Here is a 24,098-nt window from a genome sequence, read left to right on the forward strand (position 1 = left end):
CTTTCTGTAGCTTAGAGCAAAACAAAGAGATACTGCTAACTTAAGGGTCTTCTGCACTGAGTGACATTTATGCTTGCTCCTTGCACCTCTTCAGACTGTTGTTCTTGCAGAGATTTTCTATTTACTAACCATGTCATGTGTCTCAGAATATGACCAGGAGTGTGATGGGCCAACATAGCTGCTTGAACTGGCAGTGAGCCTCAGAAACATTCTTTTTTTTTTTTTTGGTGGGGGAAGGAAGAGAACAGGATATCTTTTTTTAACCATTTAGCATTGGGAGAGCATGAGTCTTAGCGCTTAACATCCTGCTTATTTATCTTGCAAAATGGAAACTGAAGACAGTTTTTGTGAGACTGAAACAAACTCAATGGATTACTGCCTCATTCTGTGCTGTGATTAGAGGGCTCAGAAAAGGACCACCTGTAGCTTTAGGACTACCCTCAAAACACCACTGATAATAAAAGCAGAAGCTTGTTCAGTGCTCTCTGGCAATGCTGAGCAAACACAAGGCTGCAGTCAGACAGGAGGAAAGGCAAGTTGCTAAAGGGAAAAGATTTCATTCAAATAATCAAAGAATTGCACAGCAACCTGTAGGAAAGACTAGTGAAGCTTGAGCTCAAACATTGAATTTAGGTTGAAACAGAATGAGATTAAAAAATCCACTTGCTTTATGTTTTGAGAAAAAAAAAAAATTCCTTGAAAGAAAAAATTATTTTTAACAAAACTCATTTTTTCAGTGAAAATATATGGCTGCACCTTTTTTGATAGGCTCCACTGGTTTGTGTAATCAGATAAAACTCACAGCTGATGTTAAAATAGAACTATTACTAATCGTTTGCTCTAGGTTTGTTGTTTTGTTTTTTTTTTTAAGAGTCCAAACCTGTTAATTCAACTTTGGAAATGCAGTTTTTCCCTAATGAATAGTCAGAATGCTTTCAGACATATTGATATAACATTTGCATGTGTTTGGTAGCAGCAAGGATATAATGCAAGTAAGATTAATTATATTTTCTTAACATAGATTTTTTTAAGCATAGAAAGACTTGCATCCAGACAGAGGAGAACAGATTGTGTCCAAACGTAGTTTTGCCAGTGTATTTTAAACATGAATTCCTTTAATGTTGGACCTTTCTCGAGAGTATGTTTCTGAAAATTACTTTCAATATATGAGTTAGCAAAACCTAAATAAATTATGATCCTTTAAGAAAAAAAAACCCAAACCTAAAGCCTATGCATTTGGGAAGGTTTTTGTGTCCCCATTTGTGACTTTTCAACTGAAGGTAAGATAACACCAACTCTGCCTGGTGTGCAGACAAGTTAAACTTTTAAATATGGGACCCCTGAGAGCTAACAGTGTAAATATAAACCTTTAAATAGATATGAGTATAAAGTGAAGGTAAGTGATACTTTTGCATTCTGTTAATGGGAACAGAAACAAACCATGCACCACCTTCTTAGCAGGAATCCAACAGTCCTTTCATTCTCTGTGACTATTGTCAAGGGTAAAATTGTCCATCAGGTTGTGTTTCTGTAACAGCTAAGTCTCTCTGGAAAGATAACCCGTTTTACCTTTCTCAAACCCTGACCGAGAGCCTGGTAGTGGAATGAACATCAGTCAGTTTAGTCCTCTCTTTTTGAACTGGTTTGAATACAAGGGAAGAGGCTATTCCACTTCCCATACAAATGAGAGTAAAGTGCACACTGAAATTTGATTTCAAGAATGCTGGTAACCAGCTTTCAACAGGACATGCATGTGTCTGTAGTTACAGACTTCTAAGTAGTTGTTGCACCTGTTACTGAGAAGGTGAAGGACTAGTGCAAGAGAAAAATGAAATCTCTTGTCTCATTGTAATTCTTTCAAAAGAAAAGAATCCCAAAAGATTGCACTTGCTATGATTTGATAATGAAACTTTATTTATAGAACTGAATAGAACTTGGTGATAAAAAAGTAGTATTTTTTTGTAAGCATCTGTGGACTCCTACATGCCTATCACATTTTAAATATCCTTTTCCCTGTGCCACATTAAGATCCCAGTGAGCACATTAAGCCTTTAAAAGAAATGCTAGTTTAATTGAAATAATTAAACTTGACTCTGGAAAGCTTTCTCTATGAGCAGGAAGACAGCAAATAGGATATATCTCAACTTTTCAAAGGTGATAATTTCAGCCAAATTTTAGATGTTTGAATGTTACCTGCTTACCCTGACCGCCACGACCACTCTATAAAGAAAAACAACTCCTCTCTCTCTTTCTTTTTTTTTAAAGATGGCTTTTCTGTCATCCTGCCTACAGGGAGAACTCTTTCTCAGACTAGCTGGAGATCAAAAAAGAGGAACCCACAGAATTCATGAAAAAGAGACAAAAAATTAAAACTGGGTTTGTGTCCATGTGTTGCAAATGATACCGCTTGCACCATGACTGAGTCTTTGCACATGCTGTGCAGCCTCATCACAGTGATTCTAAGAACAAGTATCGAATACGATACGTTGCCTATGCAGGCACTAGGATTTTATTCATGTTGAACCTGGAAAACATCTGTATGCCTACTGGTGCTGCCTTGAATACTCATCCTTTTTGTTGTATGAGAAATAGCATTCTGATATATATCTGCTGTTTCAGTGAGGTGGGTAAGACACATGCCAGATAGACAGTCCTTGCTGTATATATGGATTGATAATTTGTGTTCTGAAATGAGATGTAATTGCTTGTCTGAATTAACAGGAAAAGAAAAATAAGTGGTTTATGTGTGTGAATTTTGTTTAAATTGTGTATTGTCCATGAATACTTTAATATGTTGTATGTACTACTTAAGTAGCACATGCTTTTTGTATGTTAGAGTAGTCCTTATGCAAATATTTTTCAGACTTTCATGGTGGAGTACTTTGTAAGGTGGTTTCATGGAGCATTGCTCCTGGTACTTTCTGCTGCACCTATGGCCTGAGATTCAATCTGATAAGGGATCTTTTATTGCAGAAACTGAGACCAGACCCTTGCCCATCACAGACTGGACCCTGTCCTGTGTGGCTTAGATCCCTGTCACACAAGCAGTGACAATTTGTGCAGTTAGCTCTCCAGTTGCTGCTCTGCACTAGTGATGTCCATTAAGATGACTTTTTTCCTCTCCTGTGAGCCCTTTCAGTGTTAGCAAGGAATTACCTTAAAGCACTAACTTTCCTCTCCCTCGTTTAGTTGAGGATGGGTAGAATTGCTGCTCGCTCTTCTCCAAAGCTGAACAGAAAAAGACTGCGTTGCAGGAGGTTTCAGGGTTTGAATGCCTCTGGTGCTCGTGGTGCAGGGGACACCTGCCTGGCAGGCGGTGCAAGTAATTGGCTCTTAGTCCAATTACTGTCCCCTGGGAGCCACTGAGGTCCCGCAAGCTGAACAACATATGGCAGCATTTGTGTTTTGGCTTGGAGTTTTTGTGCCACTCATAATTTTCTAGGACAAATTATCAATTCATATTTCATTTACATTCTTGTAATTTATGCATGTTATTTGGCAGCTCTGTTTTGTCCTCTTGCTCTCTTTTGCTACTTCTCAAAATTCGTGATAGTTCACAAATTTTCACGTAGTAAAATTTGTGCTGAGGAAAACCTTCCAAGTGAACAGACGGATGTGAAGCAGCTTGGTCCAACAAAGGTGGTTTTATTTGTTTTAACTCCAGTGCGTTAGAAGGCTTCTGCAAACTTTACATATGTTCATCTGTGTCAGCTGAAAAGTAATCATGTCTGACATAGGTGGATCTATTGTATCAGAACAGACACCACCCACTTGTTCATAGATAATCAGCAAATACTTGTTCTGTGTCAACACCCATTGTCTAAGACTTGCTATACCCATAATATAAGGAACTTTGCTATGATGTCTTAAATAATTTTGCCCTTTACCACTGTCTGGGCTGAGACATAGACTGCATTTAAACGTGTCCTTTAAGAGTTTGTGATTTCACAGAATCATAGACTGGTGTAGGTTGGAAGGGACCACTAGAAAACATCCAGCCCAACTTCCCGATGTTGAGCTAGTTGGTGTAGCTGGAGCTGTGTGTGGACTAGGAAAGGTCGTATTTTTAAGAGAAACACTTCTTCCAGAGTGAGAATTTGTCAGAGAGGTTTTTTCTCCTATTTGCTTTGGAAGACTAAAATAAAAAAAAATTATTATTGTTTGTTTTCTGGGACACATTACACTGCATGTGAGACTTTTCTTTGTGAAACATGCCATGCATTCGCGAAAACAAAAAGCCCCATCTCTGTCACTAGTAGAAGTATAGGTGCTCTAGCTCCAAATTCAATATTCATGTGTGGTGGGACAGCACCAGCAAAATTTAGTCTATGTATTTCGTAGATATTATAAGTGAAGTAAGTAATATTTTCACTAATTATTGTGTAACTGTGGTGGAGATACATTGTTCAGTGATAGGCACTACTTGATTGAAATAAAACTGATAAATGATGAGGGACTGAAGAAAGGTTGATCCCTTAACAGAGCGTGACAAGGTGTCCAGTGTCTGAAAAAGGAGCAGAGATGTCCTCTGCGTGTGTAGGGGCAGGGAGATTGGGCCTCCTTTTCTCCCCATGCCACATTAGGCAACAGGACCATGTCCCTGTGTTGAGTCACTTAGCTGGAAGCAGGCACAGGGTATCCATCAGAAGTTTTAACTTGCTTTTCTCTCCATTTCATGTGTATGCCCCACCAAAGCAACCTGCTAGCTTCCTTGGGAGGAGACTGGTAGCACTTGTATTCCCAAAGGAACTTGATTTTGGCCTTTTTTAATCTAGTGTATAAGATCAGGAAATAAGCAAGGAACTGTGATGCCATACCAAGAACGCAGGAGATGAGGATGAGGAGGTCTGCAGAGATTAAGCTCTGATAGTGTTTTTGGTTAACGCACATTGAAGATGTGTGCGTGGGAAGAAGTCTGTATCTACTATAGGTACATTTATAAGCATTTTGTCCCAGTATCAGCTGTTCTTTTTCATACACGTACAGATGATTCTCTTGAGTTATGTGACAGTCTGAATCAGCAGTTTGTAACCTTTGCTACCATAATATTGGGGAGATTTAGTGACATGAGTGTTCTAAGACTCAAATTTATTTAGCTTGTCAAGAAAAGAGTTGAGAGATGCCTTGTTATGTATGTATTTACTAGTGCATGGAAGGATAGCAGGAGACTTTTTTATCTTCGTGATAAAAGCGTAATGTGACCCAGTGACTGAAATCAGATGTTACATAAAGGAGGCACAATTTTGTATCTGTGATTTGTACTAGTATCTGAAAATAGGTGAACGTTGGTCCACATTAGAAATGGAGTGGATCAAGGACAAAAACTTATCAAAGGTGGTATACCATCTCTACCAACAGCCACCAACAGATGTCTAGGAAAGAGCAGGAAAGCATGGCAACTAGATGTTATGCTTCCTCCTGAAACTCTCCTACTTTCCAGTTATTTTTAGCTCTGATTTTTGTAAGCCAGATACAGTTTCTTTGTATTTAGTCACCTTCAGTGATGTTCTGTACCATGATGGTGCTCTGTCTCCCTTTGAACCATTTTTAGCTTTAGGGTCCACAGTGTCCTTCAGCAAGAAGTGCTGCAACTCATTATTCTTGGTGCTAAGGACGTGGGTTGATTATTTGCAGACATCTTAAAATATTCTAATCAGGTTTGGTGGAAAAATTCTTTTAAGTTTTGTATATGAGAGGAGGTATTTGGCTGAATTATCATGAAGGTCCTTTTGACTTCTGGAATCTGTGAATTTGAGTTTCCATAATTTTATTTTACAGGCTTTGTGGAAAACATGATGGCCTGATTTGCTTTTCGCTTGTTAATGATGCTTGCAAATTTGCTTTAAGACAGTTAGTATAATCAAATCATGTGCTCCAGGGCTTTAGCTAACTCCGATTTTCCTCTGTGTATAGATGGCCAAATAATGTGAATTGATACAGAGAGTCCTCTTTCTTGGAGGCCAGGTTAACATTTTGCTAACACAATGAAAGCCAAATTTGGGAAAACTCATGTTGGCAAGGTTCTTGTAGTTTCTGGTCTTCCACTGTGGTATAGTACATGAATCAACTTAATCTGTTCCTTGCCACCATAGAGGGGATATTAGGCACTCAGGGTACTTTTCTGTCCTCTCGTGGAAAATTGTTTAATCTGCCAAAAACTGTTAAGTCTGAGAACTGTTGGTTCCACTGTAGTTGTCATTAGATGAGATATGCAGGAGTTGGTGGTGGTGGATTTCATGGCCTGTTGTGTTTTTGAAGTATGCTGAGCAGTTACACTGCATCATAACAAGTGACGTTGTTTAGTTTCTTAAAATAGCTGAGGTCATGTCTGTCACTTGGGACTGGAACACTTAAAAGTCCATCTTCCAAACTCAGTTAACTTTGTAGAAGAAGAAAATATTGCATTGACAAGGAATAGTTTTATATTGCTTGATGTATTTAGTGATTTTTTGATGATCCGAGGGCTGGAGCACCTCTGCTATGAAGACAGGCTGAGAGAGTTGGGGCTGTTCAGCCTGGAGAAGAGAAGGCTCTGGGGTGATCTTATAGCAGCTTTCCAGTACCTAAAGGGGGCCTACAGGAAAGCTGGAGAGGGGCTTTTTACAAGGGCGTGTCGTGATAGGACAAGGGGCAATGGATTTAAACTGAAAGAGGGGAGATTTTGATTAGATATAAGGAAGACGTTTTTTACATTGAGGGTGGTGAGGCACTGGAACAGGTTGCCCAGAGAAGTTGTGGATGCCCCATCCCTGGAAGTGTTCAAGGCCAGGTTGGATGAGACTTTGGGCAACCTGGTATAGTGGAGGATTTCTCTGCCCATGGCAGGGGGGTTGGAACTAGATGATCTTTAAGGTCCCTTCCAACCCTAACCATTCTATGATTCTATGATTTTCATGTGTGATTCTTATGTAAAACTGTATTGTGCATCAAAAATTTTAATTTCATTGTAAATATAAATTTAAAATAAATACTCTATTAGTAATTAGCTATGTTGGCTTTCTTGCAGAGGCATTTATGTGTAGAAGGGTGAAGCATTTATTTTGTGACAGGAGCGCTCAGAAATACTAAGAGGTTGAGTCTTTCTGCTGTTTGGGATCTCCTGCGTTTCAAGGAGGGCGCTTTGCTTGGGGAGTTCTGGCCAGCACCTCCGTAATGCGTTGCCAGATTTCTACAGCTCGTGCTTTCTGCCTAACAATTTACGTCTTTGCTTCGTAACCACTGTATGCCTTTATTTTCTTAAAGGCATCTTTGTAGTCACAATAGGCAGTTTTTTAAAAGTTCAGCTGAATATAGACAGCTCCTTTCCCTGGAGTAGATGTGTTTAAAAGTTACTGTCTTTCTACTCTTGTGTTATGTGCATGACGTTTTCCAGCAAACATTAATCATGCCGGGGATCTTTGAGGGCAAAACTGTTGCACTAAGATAAACATTTGAGAGTCTGCTTTAATGCCCAAAGCCTCTTAGCTTTTTTAGGTCAAATTATCTTGTATCCTCTGACTGTGTTTCTAGGCATGCAACTGCTAAATGCTACTTCTTTAATTCAAATTGTGTTGCGTTTTTGTTGACAGGTAAAAGATAGTATCTCACAATTAAAGTCCCGACTTCAATGGCAAGAACAAGATAGTGGTTCTACCTTCTTACAGCTGGCTCTTAAGAAGAATGCTAGTTGTCTTATACTTAGAATATTACCTATGCTTTTTGTATTCTGCCAGTGTCAGGATGATAATACTGGTGCAAAGTGAGGACATTCCGTTACAACAGTGTGCTAGGGGTTAAATTTTTTTTTCAACAGAATGTGTGAGTTCAAGTCATTTACACTTTTAGTTTTATGAATGATTTTATTTTACAAATACCCTTTTCTGCAAGCTATAAGTAATTATAACCAAACATGATTGAAAAAATTAAACATTATGTACTGTGTAACTATCCTAGAAAAGACAAATAGTATTAATTTTCATAAGAGCAAAATGCCTTGTTTTATTGCATTGATATCAGCCAAGAAAAATAACTCAATTGCTAAGAACTGCTTTTTCACAAGGTTTCTTCAAAAATTGGAACTTTCTTGTTAAGTAGATGAGTCCACACAATAAATTTATTTTCCCTTCCTCCTCAATGCGCCCTCGGCTAATGTTTGCCATCCACTCAGCTGAAGATTGGATTATTGAGGAATGAGAAGAAGCATTTGTAAAAACAGGGGTTTCTGTTGCTGTGAACCAGTGGCTGTAGCGTGTGCGCAGTGTGATTTTTCTAAAGTTGGGTTTACTTGCAGAGGATATGCATGAAAATGTCGAAAAGCAGAGACCTCATTTGTTTCTGTTGGTAGCTAGCATGGTGCCATTAGTGTCTGTAATCTGGGGAGCTTGGCAAGGGGGCAGGCAGGGGAGTAGAATTGTTAGTAGGTTTTTTTAAATGTCTCCTTAAAAACTGGACAGGGAGAGAGCTGGAGAGGAGGAGTTGTCAGATAGTCAAATATCTGGGAGATGGTTTGGCTGTCACAGCGTGTGGAAGTTACGTAAGGTGTGTAAGCACATTACATAAGTGCTCCCCGGTGCTCCGGGTCACCGGCTGCTCTTCCAAAACTAGCCACCGCCCGCCTGAAACCAGCCTGGAAACTCAGAGAGCACACTTGGAATATGGGCATTTACATTATTTCTGCAGCAGTGGCAGCATGTTTGCGTGAGATTATGTGTATGGATATATTTGAAAGTAATAGAATGATTTGTAAGAAGAACAAAATCGCATGTCCGTAAGAAATTAATTGAATTTTATTTTGACGGAGTGAGCGTCGGTTTAAAAGAGCAGATCATATACAAAAGCTCGTATGGCAGTGGAATATGTTTCAATACTGTGTTTGATATGGTGGGGAGATTTTAGGTGCAGCAGGAAGGACCTGCTCTTATATACAGTCCAAATAAGGATTTCTTAGCATTTGGAAAAAAAGAATTGCAGCTCAGCTTTTGCTAGCTTTTTTGATACCGCTAGTAAAACCTTCTGTAGATTTAACTGCAGCTCTCTGCAAATAGAAGCATGGATAGTTCTCTGGGGGAAAAAAAAAAGAAAGGAGGGGGAAGATCAGCTGAGGCCTTTTTAATTCATCATAGTTTAAAATCAAGACTGAAAGGTGTCTAGTGATGATGAACCTTTTCCACCTTCTGAACCGTATTTTAATGGCAGCAGTAAAAGCTCGACTCTTCATGCTTCGGTCAGATAGCTGCAGCACCTTCTTGACAATGTGCCAGATTTAATTTATGTTACAGGTTAAATGGTGGAAATCCCTGTATTTAGTAACTAAAACAGATAACAGATGATAGCTCAACAAGATGTTCTTTTCTCCTTAAGTTACTGGGAAGACTGCATTCAGCTTTTTGAAGGAGTACTCTCTTTCATCCCTCAGCCTTCTCTCAAAAACTCACTCAGAGGTGGGGGAGATGACAGAATACCTTCATACAAATGACATGGGGTCTTTGCAAGGAGCTTGTTTTTATCCAGATGTTCTGGATAAATGTGTTCCAGATGATGTGTTCCAGAGGCCAAGTGCTGACAGAGTGCTATGGTGATCACTGTCCAAACACACGAGGAGCAGAAATGCTTTGCTTTGGACTTGGGGTATTCACATTAAGCTGAAGCCTCTGTACCTGTCAAACATCTAACTAAACTGAACACGTGTTTTATTATATCTCTTGGATGTTGCATCCTGTAATCACACTGGTCTTGAAAATCCTAAGAAAAATGTCCCTGTTCTGTTTAAGTGGAACATTTCACATATACAACTTGTCTACATGGTAACGCATTGCTAGTCGCTGAGAGTGAGATCTCTGTGGATGGTTTTTTAAAGAATAATAATAATTTACATGTTGTAGTAAGTACCAGGTTGTTCTTCAGGCTGTAGAGCCTATATTCATCATGTGGCGCTCTTAATTGTTTGCCTCAACAGAGTTTTATAGCTACTGATACATTTTATTGATAAAGAAATAGGAAGCTGGTTGTTCCTTCTCAAGGTGGGACTTCAGGACAGCCAGACCACAATGATCATGGGTGTCAAGTGTATCACCAGCAAAATCCATACGACAATATAACTTAAAGAACCAGTTAAAGTAAAATAATATTTCTTTAGCATTTAGTTTGTAGGTAAACAAGGGGCAAATGAGTTAGCTTAGTGTTCTAGTTCTGTACATCAATCTACAGCCAGACTGTTACTTTTGTCTGACAAAAAGAAGTCCCCGACTGTGAAATAAATGCGGTTTGCAGGGATTGTTTGGTATAAAAATGGTCTCCTCCCCTTCATGCCCTATTCTTTCAAATTTTGTACCTGCTTTTCTTCTTATTCTATGTGTTGGGGTTTGTTCTGAAAGGATTTTTGACTTTTATTCGTTTTGGTGTGTAGACTCTTCTTTTCAGTTTTGCATTTCTTTGTTTTACTTATCTTAATGTTTATAACCTCCATGGGAGAGACGTTGTTAGGCTGTAATGCAGTGAATTTCATGACCCTGGTTTAATAAATGTACTCTTTGCCTTGTTGCGGTTCACCCTGACCTCTAATCAGTTGTTAGGCGTTTTAAAGTCCCTGTACAGTGAGTATTTTGAAAACATCCATTTATTTATCACTATGAGTGTTCCACAGCTCTACACACAGTGACAATGGAATTAATCCAGGAAAAGAAATGAGCTGAAAAAAGTCATTTAAGTACCCATGCCAGCCTTGCTACACTAGGCAGTTTGTTTACATTTATTTTATTAGAACACAAACAAAGAACTAAGGAAGAAAAGAATCTATTCTGAATTGTGCTGTTCAATCATCACAATATTCAGTATTTGAACAAAATCTCCCAGCCTCTCAACTAGATTAAACTGAATTTAATTTACCCTCATTATACACACGTTTTGGTTATAACACTCAAACTACTCAGTTCTCGAAGGCCTTCCGAGAATAGAATGTGCTGGCTTGGAAAGAAAGCCTGGTGCAAACAAAATTGAATGCTGAAACCTGAAATTGAAAGTTGAGGGAGGTGGAAGAGTGGCAGTAAAGGTAGTTGCACATGGCACACTCATAAGGTGTTCTTTGATTTGATTTTTATTTTCACATCGATACCAAAGTCATCAATTTCATTGTCTTCACGGTAGAAAAAGTAAGGAGCAATTCCTGCCTTCACCATCATGTTGAAATGTACATTAACTGTGAATTCTCTCATTTCTATTTGAAGTACATCTTTGTTTTCCTAAGACACTAACTCCTGAGCATGTATACACATCCTTATACACCTGCATGTGCATACTAGTCTGTACATGACTATACGTCCTTTATAACTGTTTTTTGGTGATATGAATCAGCTGTCAGTGACAGTTTTGATAGTAATTGTTGTGCTGAGTCATTCTGCTGCTTTATTTAACTGTTATTTATTACTTCAGGCTTTTTTTTTTGAAGTATTATTTTTTTTCCTTCTGGGTATATGCGCAGCTTATGGCCCTGATATTGCATATGCTTATGTCGAAATAGAATTTCATCTGTATAAGCTGTTCTTCCTCTTGTAAAACAACTTTCCCTTTCATGTGTCTTTTTGAGATAGAAGTTCTGCATTTTGATTAGAAAAGCTAGACTGGTTATGAGAAATTTTTAGATACATTAAGCCCTGGAATATTGGAGTAGATTCTGGTTTAATTTCACCGACTGGAAATAAAGAAAGCAGATTTAAGAAGGTCAAGCCAGTGATTCTTTTACAGCTGAGTGAAAACCGGGTTTCTGAAGGCTGAATTGATGAATGAATGCTCTGTGGTTGTGCTTTGTAACTACTCAACTAAAAAAAAAGAAAAGTTTACCGTAACATTGTGAATCCACAAGCAATGTGAGATAATATAATGTTATTTTCCAAACATGGCTCAATTAAAATAAGAAAAGCATCATTGCACAAATGCAATGAGCTTGACATTTATATTGCGTGGAGAAGATGCACGCTGCTGTATAAACTTTGTGCGCTTTTGTACGCTCAGGATATTAGCTGCTTTGGCTACTGGACAAAGGACAACATTTCTGTACTAAGGACAGTCCTAATGCCTTTTGTATCACATGTACAGATACTTGCCATACACCTTAAATCATTGCAGTCAGTGGAAAGGTATAGAAATTAAGGGGCCCTGTGCACATGAGGAAGAAAAATTATTTTAACAGCATAAAACTCTTATAACTAGTCGAGTGTTTGTATAGTACTAGAATTTTGCTATCATAGCTAATGCAATTAAAATATTTGCACTGAATATTATATAGACATGCTGGCAGAATTCGCTTTAGGTATGCTGGTCTCTCCTGTTCCTTGAAGAAAAGCAGAAGAGGAGGTTCTTCTGGAAGGTAGTTCAGAACAAGAACCTAACTTTGAGTTACGAGCAATGTATGAAGGAACTTACCCTTCTCTGTTCTTGAGACAAGTCTCCCTTAGGATAAAGCATGAATATCTTCATGGATAGACACTAGTTAACTTAGTTCATAATATAAATCCTGCTTGAAAATGAAAGCATTTCTATTTTGACCAAGTAAGGGACAAAATTAGATATGTCATAATTTACTTGAGGGTGAATAATGGGACCCATTAACACAAGGCTGAATTTGAGCTTCAGAAAATGTGGATATCATCCCTATCAAAGATCCTGCTTGGTAGTGTCTATTCGTGTCTTTTATTAAGCTTTATGTAAACAGTATGACTTGACTGAAATGGATAAATGAAATGTCTTTTAAGTGGTAGTCCTCATTTTTACAAATACTTGGTCTAAATACAAGCACATATAACAAAATCTATGCATAAACATAAAGCATAGGGTGGTTTTGCTTGTTATCCTGTTTATTTTTTTGTAAATATCTTTGATCAGTTTAAGGAACACTAGGACCAAAAGTATTTGTATCCGCTTGTTTGTTTATGCCTAAAGGTCTTTCCATTTTCACTTTTAGGTTTGTTTCCTCTGTTATCATAATCACCCTCTTACATAGAGGGTAAGTGTACAGCTGAGTTTCCTGCAGAGCATTACACAAGAATGGTGTAACTTACCAAAGGCAGTGCAAAAAAGGAAAAAAAGATAAATAAAAAGTAAAAAATAGAAGCACACTATTGTCAGAGAACAGCATTGCAAACAGTCAATTTCTGTTCTAATCTCGAGAACTTTGCACCTGTGGCAGGTATAAAATTAGCAATTGGAAATTTGACTTCAAATTGACTGAATCCCTTGAAATGAACACACTAGAAAGCAGTCTTTGTTTCCAAGGCAACAATCAGATGTCTTCCTAAGGACGTGAAGGGTGTTTAAATGACAAGGTTGGCTTCAGAGAACATCTTACTAAATTTAAATTTTACATTCATTCAGAATATCTGGAACTACAAAACTTTCATAATGTGGAGTACAGCTCTCGATACATCTTTACTCAGCCATGGGAAGAACTCACTCCTACAAAACAGATTCCCTCCCCAACACCATATTCTAAATATGTTACAGTTCGTGCTGCATTTCCAGTTTCTTACTGTGACTGTTATAGGACATGTAGTGATATCTATAGCTAGGATTATCTAATACTTTCTGTTATATTAAACTACAGTGTTAGAATGGTAGCAAAAATTAGGCTCTGGAGGAGCCTAAAAGAGTAATAAAAAAAAAAAAAATCAGGTGTTTTGGCAGATCTAATCACAGTTCGATGTAATGAAGAGCTCTTAGCCCCCTGGGAAGACATGATTATGACAGCTTGCTAATGCCTGATCATGGTTTTATGAAATGTTCTTTATACATCAAAAGTGATTTTTTTTTTTCAAGATATTTTTTATGAACGCTCATGGAGAGCTTTTCCATATCTGTGTGACAACATGAAAGAACAAACGATTTTTAAGGGAGAACCATGCTAGCAAGGAAGCAGTGCTGGCATTTCTTTGCCAAAGTGGTGAGAAGAGTTAGCTCTTCATGTCAGAGTGGAGCAAGTTGATGAAGAGTAGATTATAAAAATTCTGAAAGAAGTTCATTTCATGCAAAGGAACAGTAAGCTGAAGAGATTGATAATAAGCTCAAAGGGACAAATTATATTGTTTTAACAGTGATACAGTTGGGTTTTTTTAATGGAAGAGAGAGAGGGATGAATGCAGGCATAAAAACTCAAGAGATTCAACTGACATGGAGACAGAGGAATTTGCTGCTGGGACAGGTTTCACATTTGCAATTGATTCTTTGCTTTCTAGTTACATGTTTTCTTGGATGTGCAGATTAAAATTCTTAACACATTTTGGAGATTTGTCTAGCTTGTTTGTGAAGCAAAGAGTAGATTTGGAAAATAATGATCTTGAGGCAGTACTATTGGGGAGAAGAAATTTACTGAATAATGTAAGTACTTCTGCAAATCCTTGGAGACAGAATTATCAAATTACAGTTTCTAATTCCATGGAAATATATTAACTTGAAATTGTAACCTATTTAATTCTCTTTATATAGAAAGGATTGGTTTGTTTTGGAGGTTTATTAATCAGCAGATATACTTCTCTGAGAGCTATCATTATAATGGTTTTGAAAGCCTCAATTGTTTTCTAAAATATAGGTATTAAAACCTGTGTAGCTTTCCTGTTGAGTCTAAATGGTGAAATGTACAAATCTGTTCCACTTCATTACTTTTTACAAGAGTCAAGAAGCACAAAGTCTTCAGCTGGAATAATCAGCCCGACTCCATTAGATTTGAGAGCCTCCTACTCTCAAGAGATCTAGCCCACAGGGGTTTTTTTTTGGTGATGTTTGATGCTTAAAATGCCTAATATTTGGAAAGACCTTCTAAAACTTAAATAGCATTAATTATCAATACTGAAACAGGGACTGAAGGTTTGTTAATGATATGATGATTGTAAAGTGGGAAGTAGTAAATTGAAGGGAACTTGCCAAACCACAGTTCTGATCCTTGTGCTTTGTATCAGTATTCAGGGTTTCACTGCAATTTTTATTCCCCTAATATTCCTAACTCAGTCTATGGTAAATTAGATGATGTTCAGTGAGTGATGTTGCTTTACCTAATTTTTTTTTTTCGCTGTTTAGTGGCAAGGTGAATACTTTCTTCTCTGCTTAGAAACTAACTGCTGTTCCTTCATTTACATGCTGTTTATTATTCAGGGTACACAGTTCTTCCATATACAGAATGGAGCACAATCTGTACTTGGGCAGTGTAAAATCAGAATTGTCTCATTTGCAAATAAATGATAGTTCTACATAAGTCTTGGATCTTCACAATTGTAATTAGGCTCACTACTTTTTGTTTCTCCATTTCCTGCTTAATGTATTCTAAGTTGTGAAGAAGGTAGGAATTTTGCAGAAGTAACTTTTACCAGACTGGCTAGGACTAATTTTGAAGTGTACATCCTCCATAACAATCTATGCAATCCAGGTGTTACTCATAACTGCAGACAATTGGAGAGCGATTCATTTAATAAAGCAGGTGAAGTACTGTGTCTTGAGCATTGCTGGACTGAGGAGAAGAACTTGCAGTGGTCTCAAAAGAGACGACGTGTTTCTGCTTTCCTAGAGCTAGCTGACTAGCTCTTTTACGCTGTAATCGTTTGTAAACGCGTTTGCACTATAAATCTTCTTTTATTGCAAGTTTCTTGTTATCTGTGTTGTACAGTATGATTGTTTGCAATATAAGGAAATCAGTAAATAAAGTATTAAATTACTTTTATCCTGGGAGGTGAGATTACGTAGTAATTTATATTCTGGTGAAGCAGCTAGATGTTTAATATACTCTTGTAAAATGTTTTCTGTAAGACCCTTGTCTTCATTGAGATGCCTGGTGCTCATCAGATGCTGCGTTTGATGAAAAAAGTGGTTTGATACATATAAATAGGAAGACACGTAATTATTTATTGAGGTATGTCATCACTCGAATTTTTTTATTAATTCAAAACAACATGAGATGCATTAAAAAAGACTGATGTTCACTTATACGGCAGTCTTTCTACTGTCTGTTTATATACTATATTGTAATTTTTTTGGTAGCTTTTTATGCTTTGACATGTTTCAGAAATTTTGAAGTTGTATAGTAAAACAGCTTACAGTAGCTTCCAAATATAAATAAGCTTAAAAATAAATCCTTCACAACTGCAATGATCCATTTAATAAAGTACCCATTTTTGTAAATGCCCTGAAAGGAGTGGGTGAAAATAGCGTGACACATCATGTGGGCTTAATCTGTTTCGTATAAATTTGCTGTGAAAGCTCTAGTTCAATATAGATAATGTGCAATCTGTTCTAAACATCCAGTTGTACAATAAGGGTAATTTGTGGGAGACAGTTATGGATCTCAAGAGCCCTTTCATCATTTGGAGTATTGAATTAATCTCCTCCTAAATGCTCATTCAGAAGGTGCCAGAAGACTGCTCTGTTTGGTTGCTATGGCAGATATTATTAACCTGGCGCCTTGGAGAACTAAGTTTCTATAAACTGTGAGTGTTTTCAAGTTTATCAAAGCGATAAGCTGTAGTTACCCTGATTTTTGTTGTTGTTGACAGTTTCCTTCTGTCATATGCTCACATTAATTTTATTCTTTAAAAAATGTTCTGAAATTTATTTACCTGCATACTTTCTAAAATAGAACAATAACTTTCATTTAGAGACAAAGAAGTGTGAAACAGTGTTTTGCATATACAGTCTTGCAGGTTTTTTTAGATGAAAAAAAATCCGAAAATTCAGTAGCAGTATGTTGAGAGACTAGTGAAAATGGCAGAAGTCTCCGATAATGCAGGTTGTAAGCAGGGAAGGGAATGAAAATAGTTTTCCCAAGTCTGTACAGGGGCAGATGCCATGAAGGAGATTGGACTGATTTCTTATACAATAAACTTTTCTGTTTGCATCTTCTCATGTTACATACAATCTGCTTATGAGTTGCAGAACTAATGAAGCCTGATTTCCTCAGGATTTATGTTCTGTCTGTCCTGAACATATATACAGCTGTGCATACATCCTGAGTAAACACCTGGCAGCCACTTGCTGGGCACTTGAAGGAATTGAATTGCAGTTGTGTTTTCATTGATAGGATTTCATTGTTTGGATTTCCCTCCATACCAAACTACTAGTTTTCGTAAAATGAAGAGGCACTTAATATGCTCGAGACTTCTGCATGTTGGTAGCTTTTGTTGAAATTGGCTGGTAGCGGGAAAGTTAGTTCGTGGTCCCTTTCTCCATGGCCCTTTAAACATCCAATTCAGGTGACTTTGAAGAGACATACTGCCACTGTGAAAGTAGCAGATTTTAGGAGACAGTTGTTACCGCCACTGAAATTCAGAGACTAGCGTCAGCTTTAAAAAAGAATTACTTAGCAATTACTTTGTAGTAATATGTCCTGTCAGTTCAAGGTGTGTGATTATGTTTCTTGTTTGCTTGTCCAGATGCCCTTTACAATGTGGATATACATGTGCTTTGAACACCTGAGCTTGAGATTTTGGTTTTATTTCGATGTTTTGGTTACTCAAGGTAATTACACTCAATATAAGCCTATCACTAGGGAGACTAACTGGATAACAAGTCATGAGAGTTTGCAATGAGATATTTGCCTGCATTTACCCAGGTATACACATCAGTGTTCAAATTATACTGCTGACCTCATAGAAAATTCTGCGGTCCTGGCATCTGAAAAGTAACCCCCTTGTTTGCTACCGTATTACTAAACTCTTCCCTTTCAGAGACATCCAGAAGCAAATCTGTTCTTGGCGGTCCTGTGTTAGCTGTGCAGCTGAAAGACTCTCAGAACTAACTCCTAATCAACTGTGAATATGTGGGAGGATACTGCTTTGAATCAGTGACAGGGTGGATGATCGTATGGACAGGCATCGAAGGGAGAAAAAGAAGCTACGCGTTAATAATTGGAGTTGTCAGAAGTGTTTTGTTGATATGCAGATTTACTATTTACCTACTTCCAAGTCCTTTTTAGTGTAGTGTGTAGGGCATCCATAAACTCTTCAGGTACTGGATAACAAAAAAGTATTCATGCTCTACTTAGTTATGAATATGCATCCACTGTGTGACTCTGCGTTAAGGATAGCATGTGTTTGTCTTCCTGGAAGGTGACATTTGGTGTGTGTACACAATGTGAAAATACGAAGAACAAACCTGAGGGAAAGGCAGATGCTTAGAGAACTGAGAAACTCAGAGTAGGATGGTACATCATAAAGCACTTGAAATGGATGTATAAAATATATTTGTTACCATTGCATTTCCTCTTTAAATCAGATTTCTTTCTAGCACAGGATTGGGGAAAATGCCATTCTGGACAGAACCTACATGTAGTTCAGACTGCCAGCAAATTTGTTCTAGACCATCTCATTCAAACAACAGCTGAAGTATGAAATGGTTGTATTGTGAAGTGATTTAACAAGAAAAAATGAATATGAGAAGGTTACTCACACTAATATGAGGGTTTTTTCAATATGTAAACAAAATAGAGAGTACATTAGATGGGGCAAATGAGGCCCGACATGTTCATGATGGGTGTTTTTAACCTGATTATCTGTAACAGTCAATATATGAGCATTGCCCATTCTTTCTCTCATTCTCCTGTGGTGCATCATAAACGCAGCATTTCTGCTGCAGTTGAAGTTTCATACGCTTCCATGGAAAAGCAGCAAGACTTGACATTTGAGAAGTGCAAGATGTTTTGCGTCCAACAAAAGATGGTTAGGGTCAAACAGCATGTGTCAGTCTTTCATTAGTATGCAGCATCCTTTCCAGTTTGCATGGGGAATATTTTAGATTCTTATTGCCTAGTTTGTTGTTAATTCATTACATGCTATGCTGTAAAAACTGCAAGAAATGTGTATTTGCCAAGCTGAAAGTAACTTTTTTGTTATTCGTACAGAAGAAGGGATGTTGTACGTTCAACAGATTACAAAGTACTAAAATGTATTTTGAGGTAATTTAGAAACTAGACATCCATGGAGTTCTCTTAACCTTCTCTTCTTGAAATAAGTATTAAACTGGAGTTTCTGACATACACTTTTGTCAACTCAGTATAGTATTCTGCTGGGAACTTTTTGAAATCATGAGGCATACTGTAGTTTTCTATAGACAGGCATATATACACCACTGTATCTGTGCCAGACTTGTTATTGCTGTGTTATGGCAGCAATATTACGTTGCTGCTCTGTGATTACTTTATTAAATAAGAGACTGAAGTCTCTGGTATTCAGAGGGAATTTTCATAAACACCAAATTAGTTTATGTACATGGAAAGCATCATACCATTACATAAGTAGCTGTATGCTTAAACAAAGAATACGTTTTCCTGTATGTACTCTCAGCATTGGTTCTCTCTCATGTGCAGTTATATGAATTACAAGTAACATGGCATGTGGTGATAGGTAGCTCATAGGCAAAAGAGAACACTGTTTAGAGCAAGTCTGTTGGTGAGATAATGGCTTTTTGCTTCTGAGGAGCACACTGCCAGGAGGTTTCAATGATACTGTTAGGCTCTGCATACCTAAGCATGGTTTTTAAGATGCCAGCTCATAAAAAACGGATTAGAGGAGCCAGGAGGGAAATATCTGGCAAAAGAACTGAATTCAGACAGATACTTTTTAAAGCTTTATTGTATTTTAAAGTTTTAGTAAAATAAATTAAAATTAAATGGAAAAGCAGGACTGGAAACAAATAGAATATTTTATAAGTTTAGGTACTGTAGTACTCTTTTTTTTTTCTCTTTCTGTTAACAGCAAGTAAAACTTCAGAAATTATTTCAGAGCATTATGCTCCTGTGTAGTGTGCTAGGTTATTCACCCAGTAATAGGTGTAATGTGCACTGCTTACGGCTATACATCCTGTGAATTGGATGGAAAAGAGAAAGATTTGCTTTCCTAAGAAGCATTTGGAGAATTTTGAAGTTTAGTTGCCTTGTTTATTGTTTTTTTTTTCTCATTTACAGGCTTTACTGCCTTTTTTTTTTTTGAGATTGCTTTAGTTCTTGAGTCTTTGTTAGGGCTGCATAGCCAATCTGTGAATGTTTTTGTCTGATTCCTTTCTGCTCTTTGGAAAATCTTTTTTTCTTTTTATCTGCTTCCTCAGATGATTTCATAGATTTCATAGATTTTCTAGGTTGGAAAAGACCTTAGAGATCATCCAGTCCAACTGTCCCTAATCTCCCATTAAACCATATCCTTAAGTAGTTCATCCACCCTTTTCTTAAACACATCTAGGGATGGGGACTCAACCACCTCCTTGGGCAGCCTATTCCAGTGGCTGACAACCCTTTCAGAGAAGAAATTCTTTCTAACATCCAACCTGAATCTCCCCTGACTAAGCTTATACCCATTTCCTCTTGTTCTATCACCCATCACTAATGTAAAGAGCCCTTCCCCCACCTCCCCACCATCCCTTCTCAAGTATTTGTAGGCCGTAATCATGTCTCCCCTCAGCCTCCTCTTCTCCAGGCTAAACAGCCCCAACTCCCTCAGCCGCTCCTCATAAGTTTTATTTTCCAGCCCCTTGACCAGTTTAGTTGCCCTTCTTTGGACTCGCTCCAGGAACTCAATATCTCTCTTGCAGCGAGGGGCCCAAAACTGGACACAATATTCCAGGCGCGGCCTCACCAGTGCCGAGTACAGGGGCAGGATCACTTCCCTGCTCCTGCTGGTCACGCTATTCTTGATACATGTCAGTATCCCATTGGCATTTTTGGCCACCTGGGCACACTGCTGGCTCATATCAAGCCGGTAGTCAACCAACACCCCCAGGTCCTTCTCCGCCAGGCAGCTCTCCAGCCACTCTTCCCCGAGCCTATAGCGATGCTTGGGGTTTTTATATCCCAAGTGAAGGACTCTGCACTTGGCCTTATTACCAAGCTGTGTGGTGCCGTCGACACGCTGGAAGGGAGGGATGCCATCCAGAGGGACCTCGACAGGCTGGAGAGGTGGGCCCGTACCAACCTCATGAAGTTTAACCAGGCCAAGTGCAAGGTCCTACATCTGGGTCATGGCAATCCCAGGCACAAATACAGACTGGGCGGAGAATGGATCGTGAGCAGCCCTGAGGAGAAGGACTTGGGAGTACTGGTGGATGAGAAGCTCAATATGAGCCGGCAATGTGCTCTTGCGGCCCAGAAGGCCAACCACATCCTGGGCTGCATCAAGAGGAGCGTGGCCAGCAGGTCAAGGGAGGTGATTCTTCCCCTCTACTCTGCCCTCGTGAGACCTCACTTGGAGTATTGCGTCCAGTTCTGGAGTCCCCAACATAAGAAGGACATGGACCAGTTGGAGAGGGTCCAGAGGAGGGCCACGAAGATGATAAGAGGGCTGGAGCACCTTTCCTATGAGGACAGGCTGAAAGAGTTGGGGCTGTTCAGCCTGGAGAAGAGGAGGCTCAGGGGTGACCTTATAGCGGTCTTCCAGTACCTCAAGGGGGCCTACAAGAAAGATGGGGAGAGGCTGTTCAGGAGGGCCAGTTGTGATAGGACAAGGGGTAATGGTTTTAAAATAGAGGGAGGTAGATTCAGGTTGGATATTAGGAAAAAATTTTTTACCATGAGAGTTGTAGAACACTGGAACAGGTTGCCCAGAGAGGTGGTGGATGCTCCATCCCTGGAGACGTTCAAGGCCCGGTTGGATGAGGCCCTGAGCAACCTGATCTAGTTGGAGATATCCCTGTTCCTTGCAGGGGGGTTGGACTAGATGACCTTTGAAGGTCCCTTCCAGCCCTAATGATTCTATGATTCTATGATTAAAGCTCATGCCGTTGGCCTCAGCCCATGATGATAATATCATTCATGTTCCAGCGTACTAATTTTTTTCTACTGCCTCAATTTTTGTTTCATCTGGAAGATCTAGTTGGAATGCGTGTGGAGAAACAAGCAGTACATAGTAGGTCGTTTCTGCGGTAGCGTTGTCTTGGATCCACCCACCCACAGCTGTAGTTTCTACCTTGTTATCTTTGAGAAAGACTGTCCTGAGCAATATATACTGCAGTAGTGCGCATCTCAATTGAAGAGTCTGCTGTAGTTCTATGTCCTCTCCTTGGTCCCTCAGAGCAAAGGAGGAAATGCTCAAAACACGTCCTGTTTGGGCAGAAATTCTTACCTTGTCAGACACTGAAGGTTTGGTAGATTATTGGCTCATTTTGGAAGAAGCGGACAAGCCAGAAAGGAAAATCTCCCAGATAAAACTCTGGAATGAATCATTGGGGCAGTCAAGCAGAAAAGATGGAAAGATGCAGAGGGTAATTATCTCCATTTAGGGGAAAAAAAGGAGAAAAAAAGAGAAAAAACAAACATAAAACGAAAACCCCAGGGAAAAGCAATAAAGACATTCAGATCCCAAAGCAAGGATTTTTTTCTTTCAAAGATGAAAACCTTTTTTTTTTTTTTAATACTAGAACAAGTGTTTGCTTTAGAGATTTTACATAAGGACAGAAGCTGGTTACATTTGATTCCTAGGTAAATGAAGTTAACACTGAAACCATTTCTAAAAATGCTAGGCAAAACGTGGTATTTTGAGCAATCTCACTCTGATTGGTCCAAATTGGTTGATCAAACTTTCAGGGATGCGACCAATCGTAGTTCCTTCGCAGACATGTTAGGAGTTGTTTAAATTTCAATGCAAAGAAAGTTTTTTAAAGATTTAGCAGAGATGTGCATGCATGCTGACTCCATAGCTTTTGATAACAAAGAAATGAGAAAAAGTTGCAGGGTTTTAAAAGTCTTTATGACTATTTTGGTAATTCTCGTGTAGGAGATGGTACATCTGCCAGAATGGCGCACCAAAGCCAGATTTTTAAGATTCGGGTCAGATGCTGAGACAAAAGAACTGTGTGTGGTAGGTAACTATTTATATTGCAGTGTTTATATAGCTGTAGCATTCAGAGGGCTTACATTAGGACTTCTGTTGCCTTAGCTCTCTATAAAAATGCACAAGTGTTAAGTTCCTGCCCCAGAGGTCTTTTTGGATGTCTGTGCTACATATACAGGTCACCGTCTGCTTGGCCATGCAGGTTCCAAAAGCTTTGAACAATTCTGCCTGTGAACTGCTTTTGGTTACCTAGGAATTAAAAAGAAGAGTTGAAAAAGCTTGGGCAGCAACACAGCCTTAGGTGTTTAAGGGCAATTTTACCTCCTACCGGAAGAGCAGAGCTGCATGCAACAAAATGGATTGATGGATATTTGTTGAAGAGAAGCTCTGTGTTGGTGCCCTCTTTGCTTGAATAGTTTGAAATAAATCAGAAAACTAAGGAAGTCTATTTGCCTGAAAGGATGGGCTTTCTTAGGAGCAGCATCTTAAGCTGATGGATTTTTTTCAAAAGGTAGGAATACTCATACATAGACAGATATACGTGTGTGTATATATATATACACACACAAAGGAGTAGTAAATTTGCTGAATGGATGAATTTCTTGTGACTCTTGGTCCTTCCTATTTCTGACTTGAGATGCTATCAATTAATCAGTCTGTCTCTTGAAATAGTCTTGGTCATCTTTGGGGAGATGGAAAGTCTGTTCTTACCATGTTTTAGCTAACATTTGGTTACTAGTGGTGAGGTAAAATCTTAATGAAATGAAAGTCAGATTGGATTGATCGAAGTACTGTTGAGCAAACCCAGAATTTAGCTGATCTGCCAAGTTGAGAAACTCTTAAGTGACTAAAGGCTTACGTGGTAAGAAGACACCTTTCTTCTGCAGATGGGACCCACCCAGTTTCCCTTACTTGTTTTTAACTTGGTGATGTTGAAATTATCAGACCAAACCATTAATTAGTTCATCCGGTTACTTCTCTGGGAGTGATCAGTCCTGTTGTTTCCATTGGAAGTGTACGAAAGTGTAGTGAACACAGTTAAAACCTTGGAATAACTATTAATGGGAACACTTGCTTATTTTTTGTATCAATTAGTATTAAGCTGATCTCATGAATCAGAAGAATTTTCATATCTGCTTCAAAAACAAGATTATTTTTAATGCCACTGTGGATGTTCCAGTTTGTTGCATAAACATCTAATACTAGAGAATTTCTATGTATCTTAGTAATTCTGAGTTGTATTTTCTCTTCTATTTTTTCACTAATCAGCAGAAATGAAGGAGAGAGATTCACTCATTCACTAACACAGGGCAAAGACTTATTTTCTTCTTTTTA

General features: G+C 38.5%; 1 protein-coding gene across 1 annotated transcript in view; it reads left to right on the top strand.

The window, feature by feature from the left end:
- The window catches only part of ANO10 (anoctamin 10), a 110,100-nt gene extending 102,358 nt beyond the window's left edge, over window positions 1-7,742 (top strand). The window contains exon 13 of the mRNA XM_086615157.1: window positions 7,569-7,742. Coding sequence (XP_086471283.1) covers window positions 7,569-7,742 — 174 coding nt within the window. The remainder of the gene's footprint in view (window positions 1-7,568) is intronic.
- Window positions 7,743-24,098: the final 16,356 nt, after the last annotated feature.

Source organism: Tauraco erythrolophus, chromosome 7 (genome assembly GCF_009769465.1).
Source record: "Tauraco erythrolophus isolate bTauEry1 chromosome 7, bTauEry1.pri, whole genome shotgun sequence".
NCBI classification, from domain to species: Eukaryota; Metazoa; Chordata; class Aves; order Musophagiformes; family Musophagidae; genus Tauraco; species Tauraco erythrolophus.